General features: G+C 39.9%; 1 protein-coding gene across 1 annotated transcript; it reads right to left on the bottom strand.

Moving 5' to 3' along the window:
- Positions 1-932: 932 nt before the first annotated feature.
- LOC110917272 (heparanase-like protein 1) lies at positions 933-6,002 on the bottom strand. The gene is made up of 10 exons (XM_022161862.2): positions 5,672-6,002; positions 4,223-4,440; positions 4,118-4,154; positions 3,833-4,016; positions 3,087-3,235; positions 2,781-3,014; positions 2,278-2,467; positions 2,068-2,193; positions 1,651-1,753; positions 933-1,574 (listed from the first exon to the last, which is right to left on the bottom strand). Exons 2-10 carry the CDS (start codon positions 4,430-4,432, stop codon positions 1,191-1,193), a joined length of 1,617 nt encoding a protein of 538 aa, XP_022017554.1. The 5' UTR covers positions 4,433-4,440; positions 5,672-6,002; the 3' UTR covers positions 933-1,190.
- Positions 6,003-26,948: the final 20,946 nt, after the last annotated feature.

The raw sequence follows: 26,948 nt of genomic DNA, 5'->3' as shown, positions 1-26,948 counted from the left end.
AAATGAACTCAACATAAATGAAAAATAAAATGGTAAAAGATAAAAAGATAAAATTAATTAACAAATATTGCTATGTCTATTTATTTAGAGTAAAGGATAAAAAGATAAAATTCATAAATTAAAATAATTATTTTTTTTTAATTTTATTAACAAATATTATCTATATCTATTTTATTAAGCGGGAAAACATAAATGAGATAACTCTATAGAGCGCCACGTGTCACATATATGATTTACTTTATTATATGTATAGATTTTGTAATAATTTTTAAATTATAATTTTTTTTTAAATTGTCAAGTCTATAATATTATATGTAAAAGTGTCTTGAATATATAAGAATGTGTTTTTTTGGTAATTTTAAATGAATAAGCCAAGCTAAACACTATTAAAAAAAAAACAACTTATTGACGTAATGACTTTTCCCACTACAAAAGTATATCTAAACACTTTTTTAAAAGGAAGCTACCCCAACACCCTCTAAGACCATGTGTAGTGGTTAACACCTCATTCTTGGGCGTTTTGCGCCATGTGACAGTACAGTCAGCAACGGGGCATTATGAGGTGTTTTCTAAAATGGGTGTAGTGAGGATATGGGGTATTATGTTAAAAAGGGTGTAAAGAATTAAATAAAAAAACCAACAAAAAAAGCTATTGAACAAACAAAAGAACACTGCATGTGATTAGGCAAACCCATTTGCTCTCCGGCGAGGAATAAAGCACGCTTCAACCAAATTTTGCAAACAAAACGCCCACGGGGGCGGCTGCCAAGGCGTTCTCAGGCGTTTTCGGGCAAAAAACGCCCCATTCCCAGACGACTACACATGGTCTAAGAGTCATGTGGTCTGTATCGTTTATCTACTTTAGGTTGGTTTAGTTGATTATTGATGTGATTTGGGTGAAACATATGCTCCAAAAAGTATCACAACATGACTTATTTCCAATTAAAGATATATCATAAACTTGGAATATCATTATCAAATTTTCATAGCTGAAGGTGGTTAAGTGTCATTTTTGTAACCCAAAGGGGGAACTTCAACCACCTTCTTTACATAAAGGGGGTCAAGTGCAAATATCAACTTTGCAATGCACTTTCACAATTGCAAAGTTCTACACTTGTTATACATATACATTATACATTAAAATAAAATACAAATAACACAAACTGAGGCAAGGGACACACCTTAGTGTGTCATGTACAGCCCGACGCGTCAAAGTTTGGAAACCGGATGAACTTCATGGTCAACGGAGGAATGCTAACCGGAGAATTCACATCCACAACATTCGGTTTCAAAAGTGGGATATCTCCGGTTTGTGTAAGCTGCAACGGAGATCCATTTAGAAGCATTGTTTTACTTTTCAAATAGCCACCTTGTGGGGTCAAATGGTACTCCTCACGCCCAAGATCATTGTTTCTTGACTTTGACCCGATCCATGAAAATGCTGACTTTATTCGATGAATGAAAGACGGTTTCTGGTCTTCTTTTGTATGCAAATTCAGGTTCAAGATGTTGTGAACTTTGAGCTTAAATTCGGTTTGGTTGCTTAAGTTAATCAGAAGCAACGTTACGCCAGTCTGCATTATATGAAAATAAGATGCATAACAATTAGCAAATACTCCATTTATATAAAAGAAAGTATACAAATCTTACTTTTCCTTTTGAACAATGAGCGTAAGTGCGTAAATGTGGCCCGACATTTATCCTTCCTACTGAAAGAACCCCTGTTCCCATAAGCCGATGCCATAGAAGTGCACTGCACAAGTTAGTCACGTATAGTAATGTTTAAGAAAACGAGACAAAAGAATACTTTATTTTTAATACAACTCAACAACACCGACAAAAGTACTTCAATATAATTTTATGTCGAAATATGCGTATTTAGATTTTTATTAAATATTAAATTTAGGAATTATTAGAGAAAAAAACAAAACTATATGTAAATGAAAAATGAAAAAAATAAACACATATATAGTATCTTTACAAAATGAAAAATCACCCGTTTTTACAAACGCTTTTTCAAAATACTATTTCTACATAAAAAATAAAAAGAAAACGTCATCAAATAACCTGTAATAATCAGGGTTAGGCATAAATGTTGTTTTGTTGAGAAGACCGTAATTGCCACCAATTAAACTTTGCCTGCAATATACTTCAGTGTGGTACTTAGCTGCCATTGCAAGCTGATCCAAGTACCTGTAAAGATTTTATTTATGAATAAACGCGATTGACAAATTATAATTCCTTTTCTTTAAAATGCAAAAAAAAAAAAAAAAATACCAGAAGCTATTAACGAATGTGTCGGAAACATGAAGACCGCCACTGTTGTATGCTCCACCAGATTCTCCAATCCAAGAGGATGCCCATGGGCCGTTTGTTTTTAAGGTTTGCTGGAAATCACTAAATGTGACGGATGCCCGGCTCAAGAAATGTGGATCTAAAATCTTTTTCACTAGATTTGGATCCATGCCTGAATAAATAAAAATAAAAAAATAAAAAAAAAACTCGGTTACGATTTTCTGTTAGAACTAGTTAAGATTTTGGGGTCCCACATGAGTAAATATAAAAACCCATGGGTCCAGAGGTGTCAAAGATTTAGACAGTTACTGTAATAAAAAAAAAAATCGGCCTTAAATGACCTAAAAACACTATTGCGGTCAAATCCGCCTTAATTGACCAATTGGACCCAACTAATCCGGCCCGTTTCAATTCGCCCAACACAATCATATTTTCTGCTTCTAGATAAATTCAGATAAATATTGGAAATTTTAAATAGCACAAACCTGGTCCCAGATTATACAGATGGAGTGTCATTACATCAACAATTTCCGAACCCGAAACCTTAAGAAGCTTTGAAAACCACTCTTTATCAAAGAACCCACCGGGTGCTACAAGCAAGGGTTTCGGCTGAACTCGCCGGTATAAATTGTCAATTATACCCCTGAGTTCAACTAAGTCACTCCCATACTGCTCAGCGTGTACCATGGCACCAATCCCCTTGCCACTCAACTCGTTACCTACAACCAATAAACACAAAAATACATATGAACGCGCATATCATAAGTACAAAATTTGTAAAGATTTATTACCATATTCCCATGAATGTATCTGATATCCCTTTGAAATGGTATATTTTATAAAATCATGGGCGTTACTGGAATTCCATTTTCCGCCCCAAACTCCTTTCTTAATCTCGTGTCTTCCCCGGAGTGCGTTTAACCCGAAGGTGACAAGTGAACTACAAAAACGAATTTCAGTTAAATAATGTAAAGAGTAAAATGTCATTGTCGACTTGTCTGAGGTTTGACCAGTTTTGCGACTTTCGTCCAAAGGTTTGGTTTTTCCGCATTTAGATCCAAAAGGTTTGAAAGCTTGGCATTTCCATCCGGCTCGTTAACTCCATCCATTTTTCTTCGTTAAATCAGGGGTATTTCCGCCTTTTTTTCTAACTTAGAGGGAAATTCGGTCGTTTTCACTTTATGTAAAAGCATTTAAAATACACTTACTAAATAAAGTTAAGTCCCCTGACTTTAACTTAACGGAGAAAAATGGATGGAATTAACGAGCTGGATGAAAATGGCAAGATTCCAAACCTTTTGGATCCAGATGCAGAAAAACAAATCTTTGGACAAAAGTTGTAAAATATTTGTTTTTTGTATGGGTTGACACAAAACACTCGTTGTCCAAATACTTGGTTTCCATATCATCACGCACCTAAGGCGGCACGCTATTTAAAACCAAGAGATAAACATAACCCGAATCTGCTGCATTTATTCCTAAAACAAACAAAAGTCGGTGTATAATAATTTAAGATATTAAAACGATTTAATCTTACCTTGTCTTGGCAAAAAAGTGATTTAGTTCATCCCATCGACCCATAGTAAGACAACCTTTAGAGAATCCAAACAAACCCCATTTCTGTTTAATAAACGGATGACACGGACCCGAGTAATCCCCCACATTATACACCACTTGGTCTTGTAAAGAACCACCAACGCGTATTCTTAGATGCTCAAAAGCTGTTTTAAGACATGAATAAATAAATAAATACTCAGCAAAATCAAAACACGTGATCAGATATTATCACAGTGTTAATAGTTAACTCAAGAAAACAACAAACCTTGGACCGCTTTGGTAAGAATCGGTTGAGATAGATCCTGAAAACATAACACCATAAATTAGTTTTTTATCTTTTATTTTAGATTGAAAGTTTTGTAATGCATACCAGATTTAAGGCCGAAGATGAGCCCCACGGGCAATGGTTATAGTTACACTTGTCATTCGGCCACCAATCGATGGTCACGCAGATATAATTCGGATCCGTATGAAAAATTGGTATACTCCCGTTAATTACAAGTTCTGATTCTTGAACATATTGTGCTGTAATTGCAGCAATTGAAGCCAGAAATACAAATAGTGATGCACAAAACTCCATTGGTGGATCTGATAACACAGTAAGAGTAAAAAAGAAGATTATCAAAATTATAAGTTCTTAGCACTTTCATAATTTAACCGAAATTGTTCTTGCAGTCTGCAATTATCGTCGCCAGTTTCTCTTTTCCAGCAGAAATGACAGAGTAAAAACTAAGAAATTAACAGCATTATTCTTAATTTAAGGGTGACGATATACAAACACCACCCTGCCAGCTAGTATGTCAAATCGTCACATTACGTGGGTGGTATGATACGGAAAAATGGTCATGCGAGCTAAGCAGTCAATAGCGGTACTATAGCGGTTAGCGGACCTCAGGTTGTGTAGCGGTGGCCTATAGCGGTTCCGCTATTAGCGGCGCTAAATACCGCTATTTGGAAACCTATATAGCGGTTATAGCAGTAACGCAGTAGAATGAGGCAACACAGTAACGCAGGTAGGTGTTTGATTGTGTTAATTCTTAAATTATGTTAGATTTGCAACAGGTTTTTGATAATGGAATGATATTACTATGAATTTTGATATTACTATTAATATTTTTCAAAGATATATATATATATATATAAATACATAAATTATGCATGGTATAAAAATTACCGCTATAACCTATATATCATATAGCGGACCTTGACCACTATTCAATTTTGGACCGCTATAACTGCATAGCATACGAGTGTATGACTTTGTAAATGGTCACTTCAGTCATTTTCATTTATTTGTCAGTCAAACACATCGTATGGGCCGTTTGGCTTTGCGAACACCACATCACCTCATACTACCAATATGACTATTTTTTGCATGTCATACGACCCCATATGACCATTTTCCATAGCATACAGCGGCCTGTAGCCCCGTACGACGCGCCACTTATTTATTTGCCGGTCAAATACATCATACGAGCCGCATAATGTGGGGAACACCATCTATACGGCCCTCGTATGACTCATATAACCATTTTCACCTGGCACATATGAGAATTTTCCGTGTTATACGGCCCGTATGAACCACACAAAGGATCTGACATGTCAGCGGTGTGGGTCTTTCTTTAGTTGTGACTAATTCAAAGAAAACAACATTTCGGTAATTCCTAGAAACCAGATCCCCAATACTTCAACTAATTTAATATATATTATCCTAAACTACAAACGTCATTCTACGCAACCTACACCAGCCGCCACAGCACAGACAACCAAATCCAAAAAAACACAACAAAAACAAACACATCCAGATGAACTAACTAACCTCAAATCGATTATAAACCCCAGTGCTCAAATTGGTGTGAATCAACAGCCGTTAGGGAACTTTTGAGCTGCTTTATCCGGTGGAATGAGCTGGTTGTCAGTTGATTTCACATGTTTTTTTCATAGTTGGGTGAGGGATCTTTACTGTGTGTGCTTGTGTTGTGGGATGGATCTTATAGTTATATACCTTGCAGTAAGTGTAGTTTAATCAGATTCGTCGGCAGAAAAGAGAATAATGGTTTTTGAAAATAGACATAAAAGCATAGGCAAGAGGCATAGGGACATGGACTATTTAAACACCAATAATTTGATGATATGCTACAAAGATTTTGGGTTATTTTAACCCTTGTTTAGCTATTAGACCATGTCTAGTAATTTAATTAAATAATGCCTCTATTATGGGGCGTTTTGCGACACATGGCAGTCCAGTCAGCATGGGGTATTATTGGGGGTTATTGTAAAAGTGGCGTAGTGGGAATAATGTCCAATAACATCCCTTCCAATCATTTCACAATTGTTATTTTTTTAAACTTTAAATACTTCATTAAATTAAAAAAAAAATACAATACTAGAAATAAAAAAAACCCGACTAAATTAAAAAAAAATACACTAGTTTTCATCTTCGCTTTCTTCACCCTCGCCAACTTCGTCTTCCTCGTCCTCCATTTCTTCCTCACTCTCAGGTGGTACATACCGAACCGACTATGCGTGGTGTACCAAATCAACCATTAACTGGGAATGGTACGGTTCGTAACGCAACTCTCGCGCATTATTCACTCTTTCTTCCATTGACGCCTGTGGATGGTCCTCTTGAACGGCTTCTGGCACATAATTCTGGCATATCGCCTTTCATTCGTCTTCCAAAATCATGTTGTGCATGATTATACAAGCGTACATAGCATCTCTCATTTTTTGCTTGCTCCATGCACGACAAGGATTTCTCAAATATTGCCAGCGTTGTTTAAGAACACCAAAGCATCTCTCAATGTCTTTTCGTGAAGACTCTTGAACCTTTTTAAAGTATGCTCTTTTTTCATCAATAGGATCACTAAACGTCTTCACGAAAATCGAATACCTAGGATAAATTCCGTCGCTCAAATAATATCCATGAGGGTAGTAGTTTCCATTTGCGTAAAACGACGCTTTTGGAGCTTTGCCATAAATCCACTCCTCTAACAACGGAGATTTTTCAAAAACATTGATATCATTGCATGACCCGACCACGCCAAAGTAAGCCGACCAAACCCAAAGGTCCTGTGAAGCAACCGCCTGAAGAATAACAGTGGGTCCTTTTTTGTCACCCCGTGTGTGTTGGCCTCGCCATGCGGTCGGGCAGTTATCCCAACGCCAATGCATGCAATCTATGCTCCCGATCATATCAGGCAAACCATGCTCCGCCGAATGTACCTCGTAGATCTTTTGAAGGTCGTCCCATGTGGGCGTTCTAAGATAACGCGCACCATACACATCAATAATACCTTTATAAAAAAAAACATACACAAACATAAGCTTAAAAAAAATTGTAAGCATTATAGTAAAGTATAGGAATTGTACCGCGACAAAAAATGCTCCAAGGTGTCTCGCGTTGTTTTCTCGCCCATTTTTAGATACTCGTCGTTGATGTCGGTTGTGTTTCCATAAGCAAGGATTCGTAACGCCGAGGTACACTTTTGGATACCGGTAAATCCAAGTGCCCCTCTCGCATCTGCTTTTTGTTTAAAATAATCGTAGTTGGCTTCCAAGTCGTCGACTATGCGTAGAAACAACCGCTTACTCATTCGGAAACGACGCCTAAACATTTGGCTCGAAAACGTCGGCGCCTCATCAAAATAATCTTTCATCAAACGATCGTGTGACGCGCGTCAGTCTCGTTCAATATAACCTCTTTTATTTTTTTCTGGTTGGGGCCGACGACAATACTTAACATATCTCACCGCTAGTTAATGTGACACTCGAGGTTTTTCCAAACGATCACTTTGTAATATTTTGTGCATATATGATTATTATTAATTGGAAACGTGACTTTTACATGATATGTGTGATTTGTATGTATTATATATATATTTATATGAGAGCCGAAACCACGACCCGAGACCACGACTCGCAACCACTCGGTTGCGAGTGGGCCACTCGGTCTCGAGTGGGCCTAATGAGCCGAAACCGGTTGGGCCGAAACCCCCTTGGCCTACTTGATGCTTGGTGTATAAATTCCAACCTTTTCCACACTTGTTTCATTTGGTTGCACAAACACACCCACACTTCTCCTACTCTCTCTCAACTAGAAAACCCTCAACTACATTCCATTCTCCTACAATTTTCGGTTCAAGCAAAGATCCCGGACAAGAAACTTGGTCAAGACTATCACTCGGACATACCATCTTCTCGGTTCTCTTTTCTTTGTTTTCGGCTCCTCCTTTCATAACCGGTTAGTACTACCTTTTGTGTTATCTTTTGTGTATAAGAATTTATGTGGGTTGAATGAACTAGAAATGCTTGATTAGTAGTATTTTGCATGATTTTTAGGAAGATTTGTGAAGTTTGGTCATATGTGAAAACCCTCATATAACATGTTTAAAGATGGCTAAAGTATAGTGATTTAGGAATGATTATGCCAACCAAAACTATGTTCAAGATCATAAAATGTATGTTTTCTTGTTTGTGCATCACAATCTTGCTAGGAATATGTGATTTTTGGTTCATAAATGTGTGATTTGTTATGGTGAAAACCCTAGAAAATATGAAGATAGGATGAACTTGTTTGAATATGACTTGAAGATGTAAAATGGCAAAGTTTGATCTATCTTTACTAATATTCAGATTTGGCAAAGAGTTAGTGAAATATTATTGGTTGTTTCCTATTTTGGGTCTGATTTCATATGTACAAATTGGACTGCCTTTTCTGCATCATCACGTGTGCATGAAAATGACAGTTTCCGACTCGCAACCACAGCATTCCGACTCGAAACCACACCGTTGCGACTCGCAACCAAAGCATGACAAGTCGAAACCACGTGATTACGACTCGAGACTACGACGGTTGCGACTCGCAACCAACACGTGACAACTCGAGACCACGGTTGCGACTCGCAACCATAACGTGACAAGCCGCAACCACCTGGTTGCGACTCGAGACCAGCTGGTTGCGAGTGGGCCGTCCACTTTAGTTATTGGGCCATTATGTGTCTTGGGCCATCTGTTGACTGAGTTATGTGCTACTGTTGACTGAGTTATGTGCTACTGTTGACTGAGTTATGTGTTACTGTTGACTGCTTAATTGTTTAGGTCGGCCCAATAACCCCATGACTGTTTATCTGTATGTATGTTACGTGCCAGTATGTGTTTTACGTGAATGCTTGTATACCGAACCTGACCTATACCGGTAACCATGTTAGGACGTGGTGACCAACGTGATTGACAAGTAACCTAAACCTACCGAGCAACCCAAGGTGAGTTCACAACTTAAAAGCATGCGTCCCGGTGGTTTGGGACACGAGACTAACAACCCTATCCCCTGGTAAAAGGGGATACCATTTACATACCTCCCCTAGTTATTGGGGACACAACTTACTTTTCCTTCCCTGGTATTGGGAAACCTTTTTGGTTAATTACTGTTTATACGGATTGCAACTAACGGCACTAAACGAAACTCTATCACTCAAGTCCCTACTACAAATACCGATTAGTCGCCGGGTTAGGCGAACGGGTTATTAGTTGATAGCGCTATTTAGGTGTTTACCAGCCTCACACCGTGCCCTGGTTTGGGATCGGTCGTGAACTAATGTACTCAGAAATCCGTCAATGATGATAGAACATTGACATCGGGGCATCCTGCGGATACGCAACGGTTACCTAGTGTTCGGTATTGGAAAAACAGTTTAGTCGCTAACTTTTGGGGTAGCTCCCCAGGGCATGTATAAACGGATAAATTAACCGGTGAAACAAAGTTTTTGGTAATTAAAACTGGACGACTAGTGAACTCACTCAGCATTATTGTTGACCCCTTACTGCATGCTTTGCAGGTAACCAGTGACGAAGGAGCTTGCAGCTTGGGAACGTGTAGTGTCTGTTCACCCTTGTGCTGGGTGTTACCTTATTTTGAAACATGAACTATGTTTAAACTTCTCTATTTAAGCTTCCGCTACTTATTACTGTTTTGAACTTAAAACTTTAAACTCTGAACTTAATATTTGCTAAGCTTTTGATTAGTAAGTATTGCGTTTGTTATCAAATTAAATATTCAGTATAATTGGTGGCTGGATCCTGGTCAGTCGCGCCCTCGAAGCGGGTGTTATCCGCAGGTGGATTTTGGGGGTGTGACAGATTGGTATCAGAGCCATTGGTTATAGTGAACTTGGTTTTAAAAAGGGGAAAATCTTTTTGGAGAAAACCAGACTATAACCCGTGACTCGTAACTACACTACACTCCAAGTGCAAGGCTCGACACTTTTGACCTCATAGCTCGGACCAGTGTTTACTTGTTGTTTGCTTTATGTTTCCTGTTATGATATACGTACTAGTGTGCCTAAACTAGATAGATACACCTCTCTCTTCTATCTCATTCTCGCTACATTACGACATCGCACTCATACTGTGTTTTCTGGTTATGAAGACAATGAGTGGACGCGGAAGAGGAAACATTAACATGACGCAGGCTCAGTTCACTAACCTGCTCAACACAGTGGCTGCAGCTTTCGCAGCTCACCCTATAGGTAAGCTCGTTGTTTTAGGATGTTTAGATACTACCGCCACATCGACTTTTCGCCTCTAAACCTATACGCTTCGCTTCTCACGAACAGGTCAGCATGCACCTGCGCAACCACCAGTGTGTACTTTCAAAACTTTCATGGATTGCAAGCCTCTCCCTTTCAACGGCACTGAGGGTGCCATAGGTCTTCTGCATTGGATTGAGAAAATTGAAGCTGTTTTCGCTGTTTGCGAGTGTCCCACTGCAAATTGGGTGAAATTTGCTACTGCTACGCTTGAAGGGAGCGCGCTTTCTTGGTGGAAGGCGCAGATTCAGATGTTTGGACTGGAAACTGCAAATGCTACTGCGTGGGAGGATTTCAAGGATATGATTAAAGATGAATACTGTCACCGGGATGACATCCACAAGCTTGAGAATGAGTACTATGAGCTCAAGATGGTTGGGTCAGAGATTGAAACCTACACCAAGTTGTCCAACGATTATGCTGCTCTTTGTCCAAATATGTCTCGACCTATGTACCGAAGGATCGAACTGTACATCAAGGGTTTGGCTCCAGAGATTCGAAGCCATGTCACTTCAGCCAACCACACTACCATTCAGCCGATTGTTCGACTTGCTCACAAACTTACTGATCAGGCCGTAGAAGAGGGCCGGTTGCCCAAAAGGATCAGTGCTACCATCGGAACTTCTAGTGACAGCAAGCGTAAGTGGGAAGGAAGTCAAAGCAAGGATGCTAACCCCACTCAGGCCCCAGCGCAACAAAGGAAAACTGAAAACAACAAGGGCACTCAGCAACAGGGTGGCTACCGGGGAAGCTACCCTAAGTGCAACAAGTGTAACAAGCACCACAATGGGGCATGTAACAAGGGCCAGTGTCAGCGATGCCACAAGATGGGGCACGAAGCCAAGGATTGTAGAAGTCAGTTCCCAGCTAGACAGAATCAGCAACAACCCCAACATCAACAGCAGCAGGGAAACAACCGAGCATGTTTTAAGTGTGGAGCTGAGGGGCACTTTAAGAAGGATTGCCCTGAACTGATTCAGAACCGCAACAACAATCAGGGAGCTGGGAACAACAATCAGAACAACAATGCTGGGAATGGTGCTAGAGGAAGGGCATTCGTGATTGGAGCTGGTGAAGCAAGGAATGACCCCAATGTCGTGGCGGGTAAGTTCCTACTCGATGATCGTTATGTTTCTGTGTTATTTGATTCCGGTGCCGATGCTAGTTATGTATCCCTACGTATTAGTAAGAAGCTTAAGCGTCCGCTTTCGTTACTAAGTTCTCCTCATATCGTCGAGTTAGCTAATGGTAGAAACATCGAGGCCTCACATGTTGTCAAAGGCTGCAAACTAGAGTTGTCCGGTCAGACATTTAATATCGACCTTTTCCCTGTTACTCTTGGAAGTTTCGACGTCGTTATTGGAATGGATTGGTTATCCAAGCATCGCGCTGAGATCCTTTGTCAAGAGAAAGCAGTTCGTATTCCTCGCCGTTCTGGCAAACCCCTCATCGTACAAGGAGGCAAAAGCGGAGAAATCTCCGGCGTTATCTCTTTCCTAAAGGCCCAGAAGTGTTTACAAAAAGGGCACACCGCTATCTTAGCACTTGTTACCAACACGCAGGAAAAGGAAAAGAGGATTGAGGATTTTCCGGTAGTACGCGACTATCCCGAGGTATTTCCTGAGGAATTACCTGGACTCCCTCCCCATCGTCAGGTCGAATTCCAAATCGAGCTAGCTCCCGGAGCAGCGCCTATAGCTCGTGCACCTTATCGACTAGCCCCCGCAGAATTGAAGGAACTCTCTACTCAACTACAAGAACTATTGGATAAAGGATTTATCCGCCCTAGTTCATCACCCTGGGGAGCACCGGTACTCTTTGTTAAGAAGAAGGATGGCACGTTCCGAATGTGCATTGATTATCGTGGGTTGAACAAGGTCACCATCAAGAATCGTTACCCTCTCCCTCGAATCGACGATTTGTTTGATCAACTGCAAGGATCAAGCTACTATTCCAAGATTGACCTGCGATCAGGCTACCATCAGTTAAGGGTCCGTAATGAAGATATTTCCAAGACTGCATTCAGAACTCGTTATGGTCATTATGAATTCCTCGTTATGCCCTTTGGAATGACCAACGCCCCTGCAGTGTTCATGGATCTCATGAACCGGGTATGCAAACCCTACCTCGACAAATTTGTGATCGTGTTTATAGACGACATCTTGATCTACTCGAAAAGTCAGGAAGAGCATGAACAGCACCTACGCCTTATCCTCGAGCTCCTTCGCAATGAGCAACTGTATGCCAAGTTCTCGAAATGCGACTTCTGGCTTCGAGAAGTCCATTTCCTTGGGCACGTGGTTAACAAGGATGGAATCCACGTCGACCCTGCAAAGATCGACTCTATAAAGAATTGGCCTACCCCTAAGACTCCGACCGAAGTTCGCCAATTCTTGGGATTGGCAGGTTACTACCGCAGATTCATTCAGGGATTCTCAAAGATTGCACAACCCCTCACTACGCTCACTCAGAAAGGCGTCACCTACAAGTGGAATGAAGCACAGGAATCTGCATTTCAGAGGCTTAAGGATAACCTCTGCAGTGCTCCTATTCTCTCGTTACCTGAAGGAACGGGCGACTTTGTGGTGTACTGCGATGCGTCTATTCATGGGCTCGGTTGCGTGTTGATGCAACGCGAGAAAGTTATTGCCTACGCATCTCGACAACTTAAGACACACGAAAGGAACTACACAACGCACGACTTGGAACTGGGAGCAGTGATTTTTGCGCTTAAGATATGGAGGCATTACCTGTACGGTACCAAGTGCACCATTTACACCGATCACAGGAGTCTCGAGCATATCTTCAAGCAAAAGGAATTAAACATGCGACAACGCCGATGGGTCGAACTTCTGAATGATTATGAATGCGCCATCAAGTATCATCCGGGCAAGGCCAATGTTGTGGCAGACGCCCTCAGCCGAAAAGATACTATACCAAAGCGCGTGCGAGCATTACAACTTACCATCCAGTCTAGTCTCCCTACCCAGATTCGAAATGCTCAGATTGAAGCTCTGAAACCGGAAAACATCAGGGCTGAGTCCCTGCGAGGATCGAGACAGCAACTAGAACAGAAAGAAGACGGCGCCTACTATGTGGCAGGGCGCATTTGGGTCCCACTTTACGGAGATCTACGAGAGCTTGTGATGGACGAAGCTCATAAGTCCCGTTATTCAGTACATCCAGGTGCAGATAAGATGTATCACGACTTAAAAACCACTTACTGGTGGCCTGGCATGAAAGCCCACATAGCAGCCTACGTTGGCAAATGTTTGACCTGCGCAAGAGTCAAGGTCGAGTATCAGAAACCAGCAGGCTTACTCCAGCAACCCGAAATCCCGAAATGGAAATGGGAGCAAATTTCCATGGATTTTGTCACAGGATTACCTAGATCTCAACGCGGGAATGATACTATTTGGGTGATAGTAGATCGATTGACTAAGTCTGCACACTTTCTGGCCATTAAGGAAACAGACAAGTTTTCTACCTTAGCAGAAATCTATTTGAAGGAAGTAGTCTCCAGGCACGGGGTGCCAACTTCTATTATTTCCGACCGAGACGCTCGTTTTACTTCCGAGTTGTGGCAAGCTATGCACAAATCCTTTGGCTCACGTTTGGACATGAGCACCGCTTATCACCCGCAAACGGATGGGCAGTCTGAACGCACCATCCAAACCCTGGAAGACATGCTTAGAGCATGTGTGATCGATTTTGGCAAGAACTGGGAGAAGCATCTACCGCTGGTGGAATTCTCCTACAATAACAGCTATCACACTAGCATTCAGGCGGCACCTTTTGAGGCATTGTACGGTCGTAAATGCCGATCACCTCTTTGCTGGGCGGAAGTAGGTGACAGTCAACTCACAGGCCCAGAACTAGTGGTAGACACAACCGAAAAGATTTCACAGATCAGGCAACGCATGGCGGCAGCTCGTGACCGTCAGAAGAGCTACGCTGACAAGCGTAGGAAACCGCTAGAATTCCAGGTCGGGGACCGGGTTCTACTTAAAGTCTCACCCTGGAAGGGTGTGGTCCGTTTCGGTAAACGAGGCAAGCTGAATCCACGATATGTTGGACCATTCGAAATTACCGAGAAAATCGGTAAGGTTGCTTATAGATTGAACCTGCCTGCAGAGCTGAGTGCAGTGCACAACGTTTTTCACGTGTCTAACCTGAAGAAGTGTTTGTCCGATGAAACACTTGTGATTCCTTTTAAGGAACTAACGATTGATGAACAGCTACACTTTACTGAGGAACCGATTGAGATCACGGATCGAGAGATCAAAACCCTCAAACGTAGCCAGATACCCCTTGTGCGAGTTCGTTGGAACTCACGGCGCGGCCCAGAGTTTACCTGGGAGCGGGAGGACCAGATGAAGTCCAAGTATCCCCAGTTATTCCCAAACGAAAACCCCAGCACTGAAGCTACAACCGAATTTCGGGACGAAATTCCAAACTAACGGGGGGATGATGTGACACCCCGTTGAAACACGCTAGCTTGGCAGTGGCTGCTTCAACTTTCGGGACGAAAGTTCTTAAAACTTGGGGATAATGTGACACTCGAGGTTTTTCCAAACGATCACTTTGTAATATTTTGTGCATATATGATTATTATTAATTGGAAACGTGACTTTTACATGATATGTGTGATTTGTATGTATTATATATATATTTATATGAGAGCCGAAACCACGACCCGAGACCACGACTCGCAACCACTCGGTTGCGAGTGGGCCACTCGGTCTCGAGTGGGCCTAATGAGCCGAAACCGGTTGGGCCGAAACCCCCTTGGCCTACTTGATGCTTGGTGTATAAATTCCAACCTTTTCCACACTTGTTTCATTTGGTTGCACAAACACACCCACACTTCTCCTACTCTCTCTCAACTAGAAAACCCTCAACTACATTCCATTCTCCTACAATTTTCGGTTCAAGCAAAGATCCCGGACAAGAAACTTGGTCAAGACTATCACTCGGACATACCATCTTCTCGGTTCTCTTTTCTTTGTTTTCGGCTCCTCCTTTCATAACCGGTTAGTACTACCTTTTGTGTTATCTTTTGTGTATAAGAATTTATGTGGGTTGAATGAACTAGAAATGCTTGATTAGTAGTATTTTGCATGATTTTTAGGAAGATTTGTGAAGTTTGGTCATATGTGAAAACCCTCATATAACATGTTTAAAGATGGCTAAAGTATAGTGATTTAGGAATGATTATGCCAACCAAAACTATGTTCAAGATCATAAAATGTATGTTTTCTTGTTTGTGCATCACAATCTTGCTAGGAATATGTGATTTTTGGTTCATAAATGTGTGATTTGTTATGGTGAAAACCCTAGAAAATATGAAGATAGGATGAACTTGTTTGAATATGACTTGAAGATGTAAAATGGCAAAGTTTGATCTATCTTTACTAATATTCAGATTTGGCAAAGAGTTAGTGAAATATTATTGGTTGTTTCCTATTTTGGGTCTGATTTCATATGTACAAATTGGACTGCCTTTTCTGCATCATCACGTGTGCATGAAAATGACAGTTTCCGACTCGCAACCACAGCATTCCGACTCGAAACCACACCGTTGCGACTCGCAACCAAAGCATGACAAGTCGAAACCACGTGATTACGACTCGAGACTACGACGGTTGCGACTCGCAACCAACACGTGACAACTCGAGACCACGGTTGCGACTCGCAACCATAACGTGACAAGCCGCAACCACCTGGTTGCGACTCGAGACCAGCTGGTTGCGAGTGGGCCGTCCACTTTAGTTATTGGGCCATTATGTGTCTTGGGCCATCTGTTGACTGAGTTATGTGCTACTGTTGACTGAGTTATGTGCTACTGTTGACTGAGTTATGTGTTACTGTTGACTGCTTAATTGTTTAGGTCGGCCCAATAACCCCATGACTGTTTATCTGTATGTATGTTACGTGCCAGTATGTGTTTTACGTGAATGCTTGTATACCGAACCTGACCTATACCGGTAACCATGTTAGGACGTGGTGACCAACGTGATTGACAAGTAACCTAAACCTACCGAGCAACCCAAGGTGAGTTCACAACTTAAAAGCATGCGTCCCGGTGGTTTGGGACACGAGACTAACAACCCTATCCCCTGGTAAAAGGGGATACCATTTACATACCTCCCCTAGTTATTGGGGACACAACTTACTTTTCCTTCCCTGGTATTGGGAAACCTTTTTGGTTAATTACTGTTTATACGGATTGCAACTAACGGCACTAAACGAAACTCTATCACTCAAGTCCCTACTACAAATACCGATTAGTCGCCGGGTTAGGCGAACGGGTTATTAGTTGATAGCGCTATTTAGGTGTTTACCAGCCTCACACCGTGCCCTGGTTTGGGATCGGTCGTGAACTAATGTACTCAGAAATCCGTCAATGATGATAGAACATTGACATCGGGGCATCCTGCGGATACGCAACGGTTACCTAGTGTTCGGTATTGGAAAAACAGTTTAGTCGCTAACTTTTGGGGTAGCTCCCCAGGGCATGTATAAACGGATAAATTAACCGGTGAAACAAAGTTTTTGGTAATTAAAACTGGACGACTAGTGAACTCACTCAGCATTATTGTTGACCCCTTACTGCATGCTTTGCAGGTAACCAGTGACGAAGGAGCTTGCAGCTTGGGAACGTGTAGTGTCTGTTCACCCTTGTGCTGGGTGTTACCTTATTTTGAAACATGAACTATGTTTAAACTTCTCTATTTAAGCTTCCGCTACTTATTACTGTTTTGAACTTAAAACTTTAAACTCTGAACTTAATATTTGCTAAGCTTTTGATTAGTAAGTATTGCGTTTGTTATCAAATTAAATATTCAGTATAATTGGTGGCTGGATCCTGGTCAGTCGCGCCCTCGAAGCGGGTGTTATCCGCAGGTGGATTTTGGGGGTGTGACAGTTAACAAGCACTCGTAACCGCCTCTTGCTCAACCTCCTCATCGGTGGAATCATCGCCATCCGCAAAAAAAACTCTTTGTAGTAAAAATTTACCATGGATGAAGAACTAGGGGAATCCATCAAGTTTTTTTATAAAATTGTAGTGTTTTTGAGAGAGTTTTTGAGAGAGTTTTGGTTAATTTTGAATGAGTTTATATATACATATAGGGTAAGGTTCATGCGAGAACCACCCTTATTGCGAGAACCGCGAGAACTAATGTGAACACAAAATAAAATCTAAAAAAAATCAAAAAAGCACTCAAAATTTTTTTTTTAATATTTTAAAAAAAAAATCGCTATATTTCGTTGCCATAAAAAAAACTTTTTTTTTTCGAGTAACAGTTATCCATGCACATGTGCATATGTATCATTACTTTGATAAATTCGGTAATACATTATCAGGAATAGACAATTGCACTTTAATTTACAATACCATTAGTAATAGACTACTTTTTACATTATCAATATTCAAAATGCACATGTGCATCATTAGGTATAACCATGATATAACGTGTTTTGGTACAAAAAGTTTGTGATTTTGAATGGAGAAGTAGGCCGATATACATGTTTTTTGGTTAGTTATATCTAGTCGTTGATAGTTTGGTTATAGTTGTCAATTTATGATGTAATATGTTGATTGGATGGTATAAATGGTGTTTACATACATGTAATAAAGTGAAAATATTGTTAATGATGTTGTATTATGGATGGTAGCAGGTAATGGTATTGTATTATGGATGGTAGGAGGTAATGGTAGTGTATTATGGACGGTATGATAGATGAAAGGGAAAGTGTATTCAAAGTAGTATACCAAAACACCTTATTTAATGTTCATACATATAAATGCACATGTGCATTTCTAATATTGGTAATGTAAAAAGTAGTGTATTACATATGGTAGTGTAAATGAAAATGCAATTGTCTAATATGTGTAATAAATTACAGAATTTGTCAAAGAAATGACAAAAATGCACATGTGCATGCTTGTGTATTATGGATGGAATGATAGATGAAAGAGAAAGTGGTGTACCAAAACACCTTATTTCATGTTGATACATATAGATGCACATGTGCATTTCTAATATTGTTAACGTAAAAAGTAGTGTATTACACGTGGTAGTGTAAATGAAAGTGCAATTGACTATTATTTGTAACGAATTACGGAATTTGACAAAGAAATTATACATATGCACATGTGCATGGATAACTGTTACTCGAAATTTTTTTTTTTTTTTTTTGAAAAAAAAAAATTATTTTTTTATTAACAAAATATAGCGATTTTTCCAAAAAAAAATAGTAAAAAAATAAAAAAAAAATTTGGGGTGTTTTTTAGATTTTTTTAGGAATTACTGTTTGTGTTCACACTGGTTCTCGCGGTTCTCGCAATAAAAGGTGGTTCCTAACGGATCTTTGTCCTATATATATATATATATATATAGGTAAAAGGTTTAAAAAAAATAAATAAAGAAATAGCCGTTATATAGCCGTTGGGATTTATGATTGGTCAGCCAAAGTTGTTCAAAGCGTTTTTTAAACAACGCCAAACCCATTTTTTCTCGAAAATAACGCCCAAAAACGCCGGGTGTAATGGTACCCGGGCGTTATTTGGTGTTTTTTTTCAAATTTTTTTAAAAATACCGCCCCACTATGGGTGGTCTTAATAGGGTTTTAGTTATTCAGATATCTTGTTTCGCGAGCAGATGTATGAATGGTTCATACATTTGTCTCTGAATACTTAAGCATTATACTGAGCCTGAATGGTTAATACCACTAATCTGAATTTGTCAGACATTTGCCTCTGAACGATTAAGCATTATATGGCTCTTAATGGTTCAGATCTCAACTGGTTTAACATTTAATGGTTCAGTCTTCTTACTGATTCAGCACTTAATCATTCAGAAGTTACCAAAAAGCCCCTTACTTTATTTAGAAGTTACACATTATAGTATTTATTATGTTTAACCAATTTTGTCCAACAAAGTTAATTCACTTTCTCCAATTATTTATGTTCTAACAACATGAAATTGAGCAACATTAATTATATTTTGACAAAGTAGAGAGTAAAGACATTTAACTAGAGAATAAAACCCAATGATCTGCAGATCAATTGGTTTGAGGAGAGGTGGGAAGGTTTATTTATTTTTGTGGGGTTCCTGCCTAGGAGGTCTCAGAGTCGAATTTTGCGAGAGGCGAACTGTGGCACCGGTTCAAACTAGCATTAATATGCCAACCATAGGATTCCTACTCGTGACCTAGGTGATCAAAGGCAAAAAGCCTAACCAGGTGATCTAGCCGTCCAAAAAAAAACTAGAGAATAAAAAACATTTATCTTACTTTTTTGTCATTAGAACGAACTTATCTTGATTCGTAGATGTTTTATAAGTAATTATCTTGATAATTCATTTTAAACGAATAAATAAATTGAAAGATTAAAAACTTTATTACATAAAAGTTGGATTGTACAAAAAATACATGTAGATTTTTTCTTGAACAGCAAATTTATTCCATGTCGTTTATAGGATTTGAACTCAAAATCTTCATCTCCAAGGTGTTTAAAGGTTTTATTTTTGTAAATAGACGATCACCCTATTGGTAAAAAAAATACATTTATATGAATTTATGTTCACTAAAGAAAAATTATCAAAGCTAATGATTACAATACTCAAATGTCGAGGTTGTATTGGGAATCTTGTGTGTTTCGATCTATTCCATTCATACGAAGGATTATTGGAAAATTGAAATATTCTGAATGGAAATAAATTTAGTAAAATTATTAATAAGACTACATATGGGGATAAACTTTTGAGTAGAGTTTTTTGTCGCTTGATTAGTTTTTATTAAAGTTTACATCTCTAATGAAATCTTATAGGGAGGTGAAACTCTTTACCACCCTTGGCTCTTGTATAACTAGTAGGATTTGTGTCTCATTTGAGAAATAAGAGGAATACAAGAAAAAATACATAAGAATATGCATAGACGAATTTTGGAGAAGAGGTTAACACTTGAAAACCCATATGTTAGGTAGAGAGGAACAACTCTCTACACACTCCACCACATTCGCATCCTTGTTTGTTTCACAAGTTCTAACACTATAATTTTACCCAATGTAACCTCGGCCAGGTAGCCTTCTTTGTAAGTACAGGCCGCTTCGGTTGTTATACCCTGTGAGACAAACGCATTGTCTAAATAGAGTCGTGGAATTTGTTTTAAGAGACCCGTGGTGAACACGAATCATCAACCACATGTAACATCCCGTGTTTCGAAAGTCAAAGTCTAGATTGAAGTCAAAGGAAGAAAAGATTGCTAATTGCAATCTGTCACTCATTGCTCAACTACTGTTTTGACTTCTTTGACTTGTAAATAATCTATTTATTTTATCGCATTAGTTGTATTATGTGGAGTACTTGTTAATAATCAAGGTTTAACCGTTATTTATCGCATGTTTTATCGCTTTATCGCTTATCGCATCGCAATCGCATTCACAACTCGAATTGTGCGTTCTGGATATTGTTTTACGTGCGTGCTACTTATGTGTTACTTGTGCATGTTTATTTACTTTATGTTTTGTGGTGGTTAATCGAAACGCAATCGCGATGCTATCGCAATCGAATCGCAGACGCTAAACGCAAGTTAAGTAGGATGATTGTATGTTAGATATAGTAGTTGGGATTAATGGATAACTCTAACGCATCGCAAAACTTAACGCATGAAACGAAACGCCAAACTCTAACCGTCGGAGCCACTCGATCGAGTGACAGCTCGATCGGATGGCCGCCCGATCGGAGTGCCATCCGATCGGATTGCCACCCGATCGGACAGCCACCCGATCGGAGACCCACCCTATCCTTCACACTTTCCTTTTTGGGAAACCCTATATATACCTTACATGTCACATCATATGATGTGACAGCTCCTCTCACTCGACCCAGCCGCTCTCAAGACTTTGTCTCCCGATTTCTCACGATTCTTGTAAGTTTTCAACCTAAATCTTTTATTTTCTTGATCTACACGCACTCCTTCACCTTTCTATCTTTTGAATCTTAACTTTTAACCGTGAAATCACCGGATTTGAGGTGTTCCAGGATGATGTCATCATGGAGTTCTTATGAACTTCATGTTTTGGCTTCATTCCACCGATAACAACTTAGATTTGAACGATTTCCACAAGAATAAACAAAGATCTTGCATAGATCTGAATATATTCATGATGAAAAAGGATTGAAAGATGGTTTCTAACTTTCTTTCAACTCTTTTTACACTCAATGCACTCAAAACTGATAGAATCGGAGCTTGTTCTGATCTTCTACTCCTTCTTGTTGATGTGCTGGTTCAAGATCTGGATTCTATCCAAGAGACTACCGATTTCGGGTTAAACATGAACAACCGTCACAAACCTGTGAACGGGTCGAATCTGGGTGATTCCTGTTCGATCGGGTCATTAGGGTCTTGACGAGGTTCTGTTGTCTAGCACGTGGTCATACCGTCTCAAGAAAACCGCAAAACTACTGAAACAACCAAGTGTAAAGACGACCAGGTCGCTGGGACGGATTGTCGTCCGATCGGATTGTCATCCGATCGGATTGCCATCCGATCGGACAGCCACCCGATCGGCTGGCACATGGTTCCCACACTTAAACTATTATTTCAACTTTTTTCAAAGTTTTGAACATCGAACGGATTGCCGTCCGATCGGATTACCATCCGATCAAACGACCACCCGACCATGTGATGTTTGGAACACTTAAACAATTTTCAACATGTTCAATGAACGAACAGTGACCAACGGATTGCCACCCGATCGGATTGCTATCCGATCGAGTGACAAACTGCTGTGAACTTGTTCTCACTAAGTGTCCTACCAATCGGATCGTCACCCGATCGAACCGCCGTCCGATCGACTGACCTGAAGGGTAGAGATACTTCTCTGTTTTCAAAATGCTACAACAAAAACTTCAAAAGACAAACCATCATACACAAATACATCAGATGACAACCCAATCGAATGGTCACCGATCGGATGACCATCCGAACGGATTGTCATCCGATCGACCGACCATCCAATCGGATTGCCATCCGATCGAATTACCATTCTACACTTGGTATTTTTGCACCGTTTTACGCGCCGCTTATCATTATGCTATCGTTAACTGTTTAGGCTAATCTCTCTCAGCGCTGTCACAACCCAACCGACGGCGGAATCATCGGGGCGCGACACTAGGCGAATCCGATTGCTTAAGGGAATCCATAACAACTATATTGCGATAATATTTATTACATTCGTTATCGCATACTAACAAATAATACAATCACATAAGTTATCACAGATTTCTTGTCCTCTCGAACAATACAAATCCGACAACCTAGATTTCTAGGCGAGTTTCTAGACTTCCTAGCTTGATTTGATGCAGATAGCGATCTAACCTGCAACATACGTTAAAACAACGTCAATACGAAAGTATTGGCGAGTATACAGGTTTGATAATGTAGCGATAAAATAGTTAAAAGTGTTGTGAATTACAAAATACATAAACGGGATACCTTGACATATATGCAAAAAGACAGATACTACCAGCTAAGTCACTCGAGCTGCGATTGCGATTGCTATTCATCCTAACTAGACCCCGTCGGGTGCTATAGTACTATACTAGTTAAGGCGGGACCTCGCGAGTATAAGTCCTAACACATATGTAACTAGCTTCACGTGTAAATATGCATGACAGTTATTCGCAAGTGTTAAATAGATTGATTGAATAATTCGTTTAATAAGTGCGATTTATTAGGAACGTATGTTACACCCAAAAATGCGATTAAAAGGGGTTCAAGTATACTCGCAGTGCGTATTTAGCGAGGACACAACTTGATTGGATCAGTTGAGAGTGCGTCAGCCTAATCATTGAATGGTATCGTAAGCGATGGTGTGCTAAACGGAAATATTATCATAATGACAGATATCCAGTCGGATGATACTCATCCGGTCGGATGACACCCATCCGGTCGGTTGACAGATATTTGGGTCGGATGACAGATATCCGGTCGGACGACAGATTGTTTGGGTCGGATGGCAGATATCCGGTCGAATGACCTCATCCGGTCGGATGCAGATATCCGGTCGGATGACCTCATCTGGTCGGACGACAGGTGTTTGGGTCGGATGCAGATATCCGGTCGGATGATACTCATCCGGTCGGTTGACAACAGTCTGTTCTGACGTCCTGATCAGTTGTTCTTGATAGTTTTGGAAAGGATACAGGTGGTTTTACTGAGATGGTGTGATATCGTGTTAAACAACTGAGATTCTATCAGTTCCGTCCCGTTCTAATGGCCGGGAACCACCCTGTTTCATCAGATCTGGTAGCTCTTGACGGTTTTTCCATGTTTAACCCGAAATCACACAATACTTTGATTAGATACATAGATTTTTAGGTTAGATTGTTATAAAAACATGTGGAAATCACCCAGATTTGAGTTGTTCATGGTGAAATGAGGTCACACTTTGAAGTTCATATGAACTCTTGATGACATCATCTTAGAACACCTCAAATCAGTAGATTTCACGGTTAAAAGTTGAGTTTTAAAAGATAGAAAGGTGTAGAATTAAGTGTAGATCATAGAAGTACAAGATTTGGGTTGAGATCTTACCGGAATCATGAGAAATCGAGAGAAAAAGAGTCCAAGAGCGTGTTGATCGAGTGGGAGCTGTCACATCACTGTTCAAGTGAAGTGACAGGCTATTTATAGGCAAGGGAGAAGAGTGGAGGTGATGTGGTGATCCGGGTCGGATGGCCTATCCGTTAGGATGGCCCATCCGTCCGGATGGCCCATCCGTCCGGATGGCCTATCCTAGTGGACTTCTGGCGCGATGACCTTCATTGTTTCAAGCTTTGCGATAGATTTGGGTACGCGTTTCCTATATTTAATTATTATTATTTTTATTATTATTATTATATATTTTAATCACAAGGGGTCGTATGTACGTATCAATATTTCATAGTTGCGATACAATAACCGGGTTTCGTTTCGAATATGCGTTACTTTGCGACGCTTTCATGGTCATCGAGGAGGGTAGAATTGGTCCTCACTTGACATCTTCGTGGTTGTCAGCAAGTGCAATGTGACGTGATAGTGATAAAATATGCGATAATATGCGAAAATGTTGCGATATAGCGATGTATGCGATATAGTTACATTATCATCCGAATCTCTGGTGCTAGGCGTAACGAGTATAATGAGTAGTAACAACGCACTAAAGTGCGGGTTGTTACAGTCTCCCCTGCTTTAGGAAATTTCGTCCCGAAATTAATCCACAAGAAGGGTCGCGAGAGTTGATGCGAATGAGAGTAGCGATTAAAAGTGACGAGTTAGCGAGCGATCAATTGAGTATACACATGCGAGTGCATTGCGAAGGCTAAGCGAGAGCGATGAGTCGATAACACGCACAAGAATGTGATTCCAAGGCGTTTTAAATTTTAGAAAGGTCGATTAATTTGGGAAAACTTATTCATGAAGAATCTTCTCACGGTGCGGCGTTAACTGTAGCGATGTTCACACCAGCATTATGAGAAGGGTTTTGTTAGGTTACTAAAAGATTTTAAAGTGATTAAAACTCGTCTTACGAAATTTTCTCACCACACGGCGTTGACTTGAGTCGATTGCCACACCAATGTCTCAAGAAAATCTCGTTTTGTACAAAGGTTTTGATTAGTTTTTAGAAAAAGGTCAGTTTTAAATTTTTTAATTATACCAAAAATTTTAATTTGAGGACGGCCCCGCATGGCACTTTCCCACGAAAGTTCTACAATATGGCTAAAACACTTATATATAGGAAGTACCAGCGGCGTATCCACCATGTTTTGTTCATATGGCTTCCATCTCGTGAGGCATTGTCATCCGTGTCGACATAGTATAGACAGAACTGCGATGACTTGATCCAAACGAGAAGGGTTGGATTAAGTCTTGAAAGGGCAAACTGAGCGATGAAGTCGTTTTCGGACTCAGTTCAGCGATACAAGTGAGGTAATTAATCGATTGTAGGTCCCGGTTTTGACTAAGAAACGATTGCGTAACGACACGTTCGACGTGCGGAATCCGTGAACGTGAGTGACCGAAACACACGAAACGTAATATAAACGTGATTCTTTGATAAATATAAAAAATACAAGAACCGTGAATCACCTCTTGGAGCACTTTCTCTCTCTAGCTTCTCTCTATAACTCAAAAGCTCTCCAAGTTACAAATGGCCAAAAGTCCTAAAACTAAACCCTAAGGCTCCTGTTTATAGGCATAAGGGATTTCCCCTTATTTACAAGATTGCCACCTTGCCCTTTTTCCTAAATATTACATCATAAAGTCTATGTTACTTCTATTTCGACTACGGTTTTGATTGACGGAGGCGATAGACATTACTGCACTAACAAACTCCCCCTTGGATATTGCCACAGTCAATCTCGTAGTGTCTTGTCATTCTCTCTCTCTCTCTGAGTCTTCTTGTAGGTTTGAAATCATCAGCAACCACAGACTCCCTCTTTCTTGAACAGAATCCCCGTGGATCTGTCTTTAGGCTTCCGTTGCTTTTCCTTTCGATCAGACTCCTTTTCTTCAGGCTCCCCCTTTCGTCAAGCTTCCGTGCTTTTGGGATCGACACCTGGCTTTCCGGATACAAGCTCCTCCAGGATAGTTATCTGGCTCTTTTAAACCACGCTTCCTCTTGCGTTGAGCTCGTCTTCAGACTCCCCCTTAGACTCAGCTGTCGGGATCGTAATCTGGAACAACATATGCAAATCTCATACATTCATAAGTAAAACATTTTAAATCTCCAGGATTGATGGCCTGGTTCTTACAAACATATGCTAAAATATTTTTATATTGAAAGCATTTTCAGTTGTTCAGGAACCATAACCTGATATTTTTTTTAAACCATTTCAACTTCCCCTATCAACAAACTATATAGATTTGGCAGTTTTAGCAACCAAGTACAAACATTGGCTCTATTACAAAAGATTTTAACACTTTAAGAATCCAAATCCCTCACAGTAAATCATCCAAGTCCAATTTAATGACCTTGGAGATATCACAAACTGTTTTTGATTTTAAAAATTTCAAGTTTCAACTTAATGAACTTGTTTATTTCAGAAACACATTCAGCATACTTAGATTTTGAAATTCAACTCTCAGACATCGATTGTCAAAAATAAAGCAGAAATCAAAATCTTTTTGTAGTTTTCTAAAACGTAAAGCAATAAAGAAATATTTACAGACAATATTTTTGTTTGAGTTCGTGTCAGAGGATCATATCAGCTTATGACAAATCACTAGCAACGTTGAGCTTTTTAACACTTTAAGTTCTAAACGATTCACTTAGATTATCAGTATATTAATCCACTTAAATTTTCACACAAAGTTCAATCGAATCGAGATACGGATTAGTGTTTTAAGGACTTAAACTTATTCGCGTGTCCCACCTCATAATATACTCCCGTATCCAGATCCCAATATTCAGTCTTACGGGTGAGTATACCTAGATGATATCTGTAAAGGGTTAAATGC

The sequence above is a fragment of the Helianthus annuus genome, chromosome 2 (assembly GCF_002127325.2).
Source record: "Helianthus annuus cultivar XRQ/B chromosome 2, HanXRQr2.0-SUNRISE, whole genome shotgun sequence".
Taxonomy (NCBI): domain Eukaryota; kingdom Viridiplantae; phylum Streptophyta; class Magnoliopsida; order Asterales; family Asteraceae; genus Helianthus; species Helianthus annuus.
The sequence above is the reverse complement of the archived record's forward strand: the minus strand, read 5'-3'. Positions and strand labels throughout refer to the sequence as shown.

What these genes read in the sequence shown, in the direction of transcription:
- LOC110917272 (XM_022161862.2), bottom strand. Translation starts at nt 4,432, where the DNA reads ATGGAGTTTTGTGCATCACTATTTGTATTTCTGGCTTCAATTGCTGCA. An exon ending in TCTTACCAAAGCGGTCCAAG is followed by an intron (nt 4,017 to 4,117) that starts GTTTGTTGTTTT and finishes GTCTTAAAACAG; the next exon opens with CTTTTGAGCATCTAAGAATA. An exon ending in GATACATTCATGGGAATATG is followed by an intron (nt 3,015 to 3,086) that starts GTAATAAATCTT and finishes TATTGGTTGTAG; the next exon opens with GTAACGAGTTGAGTGGCAAG.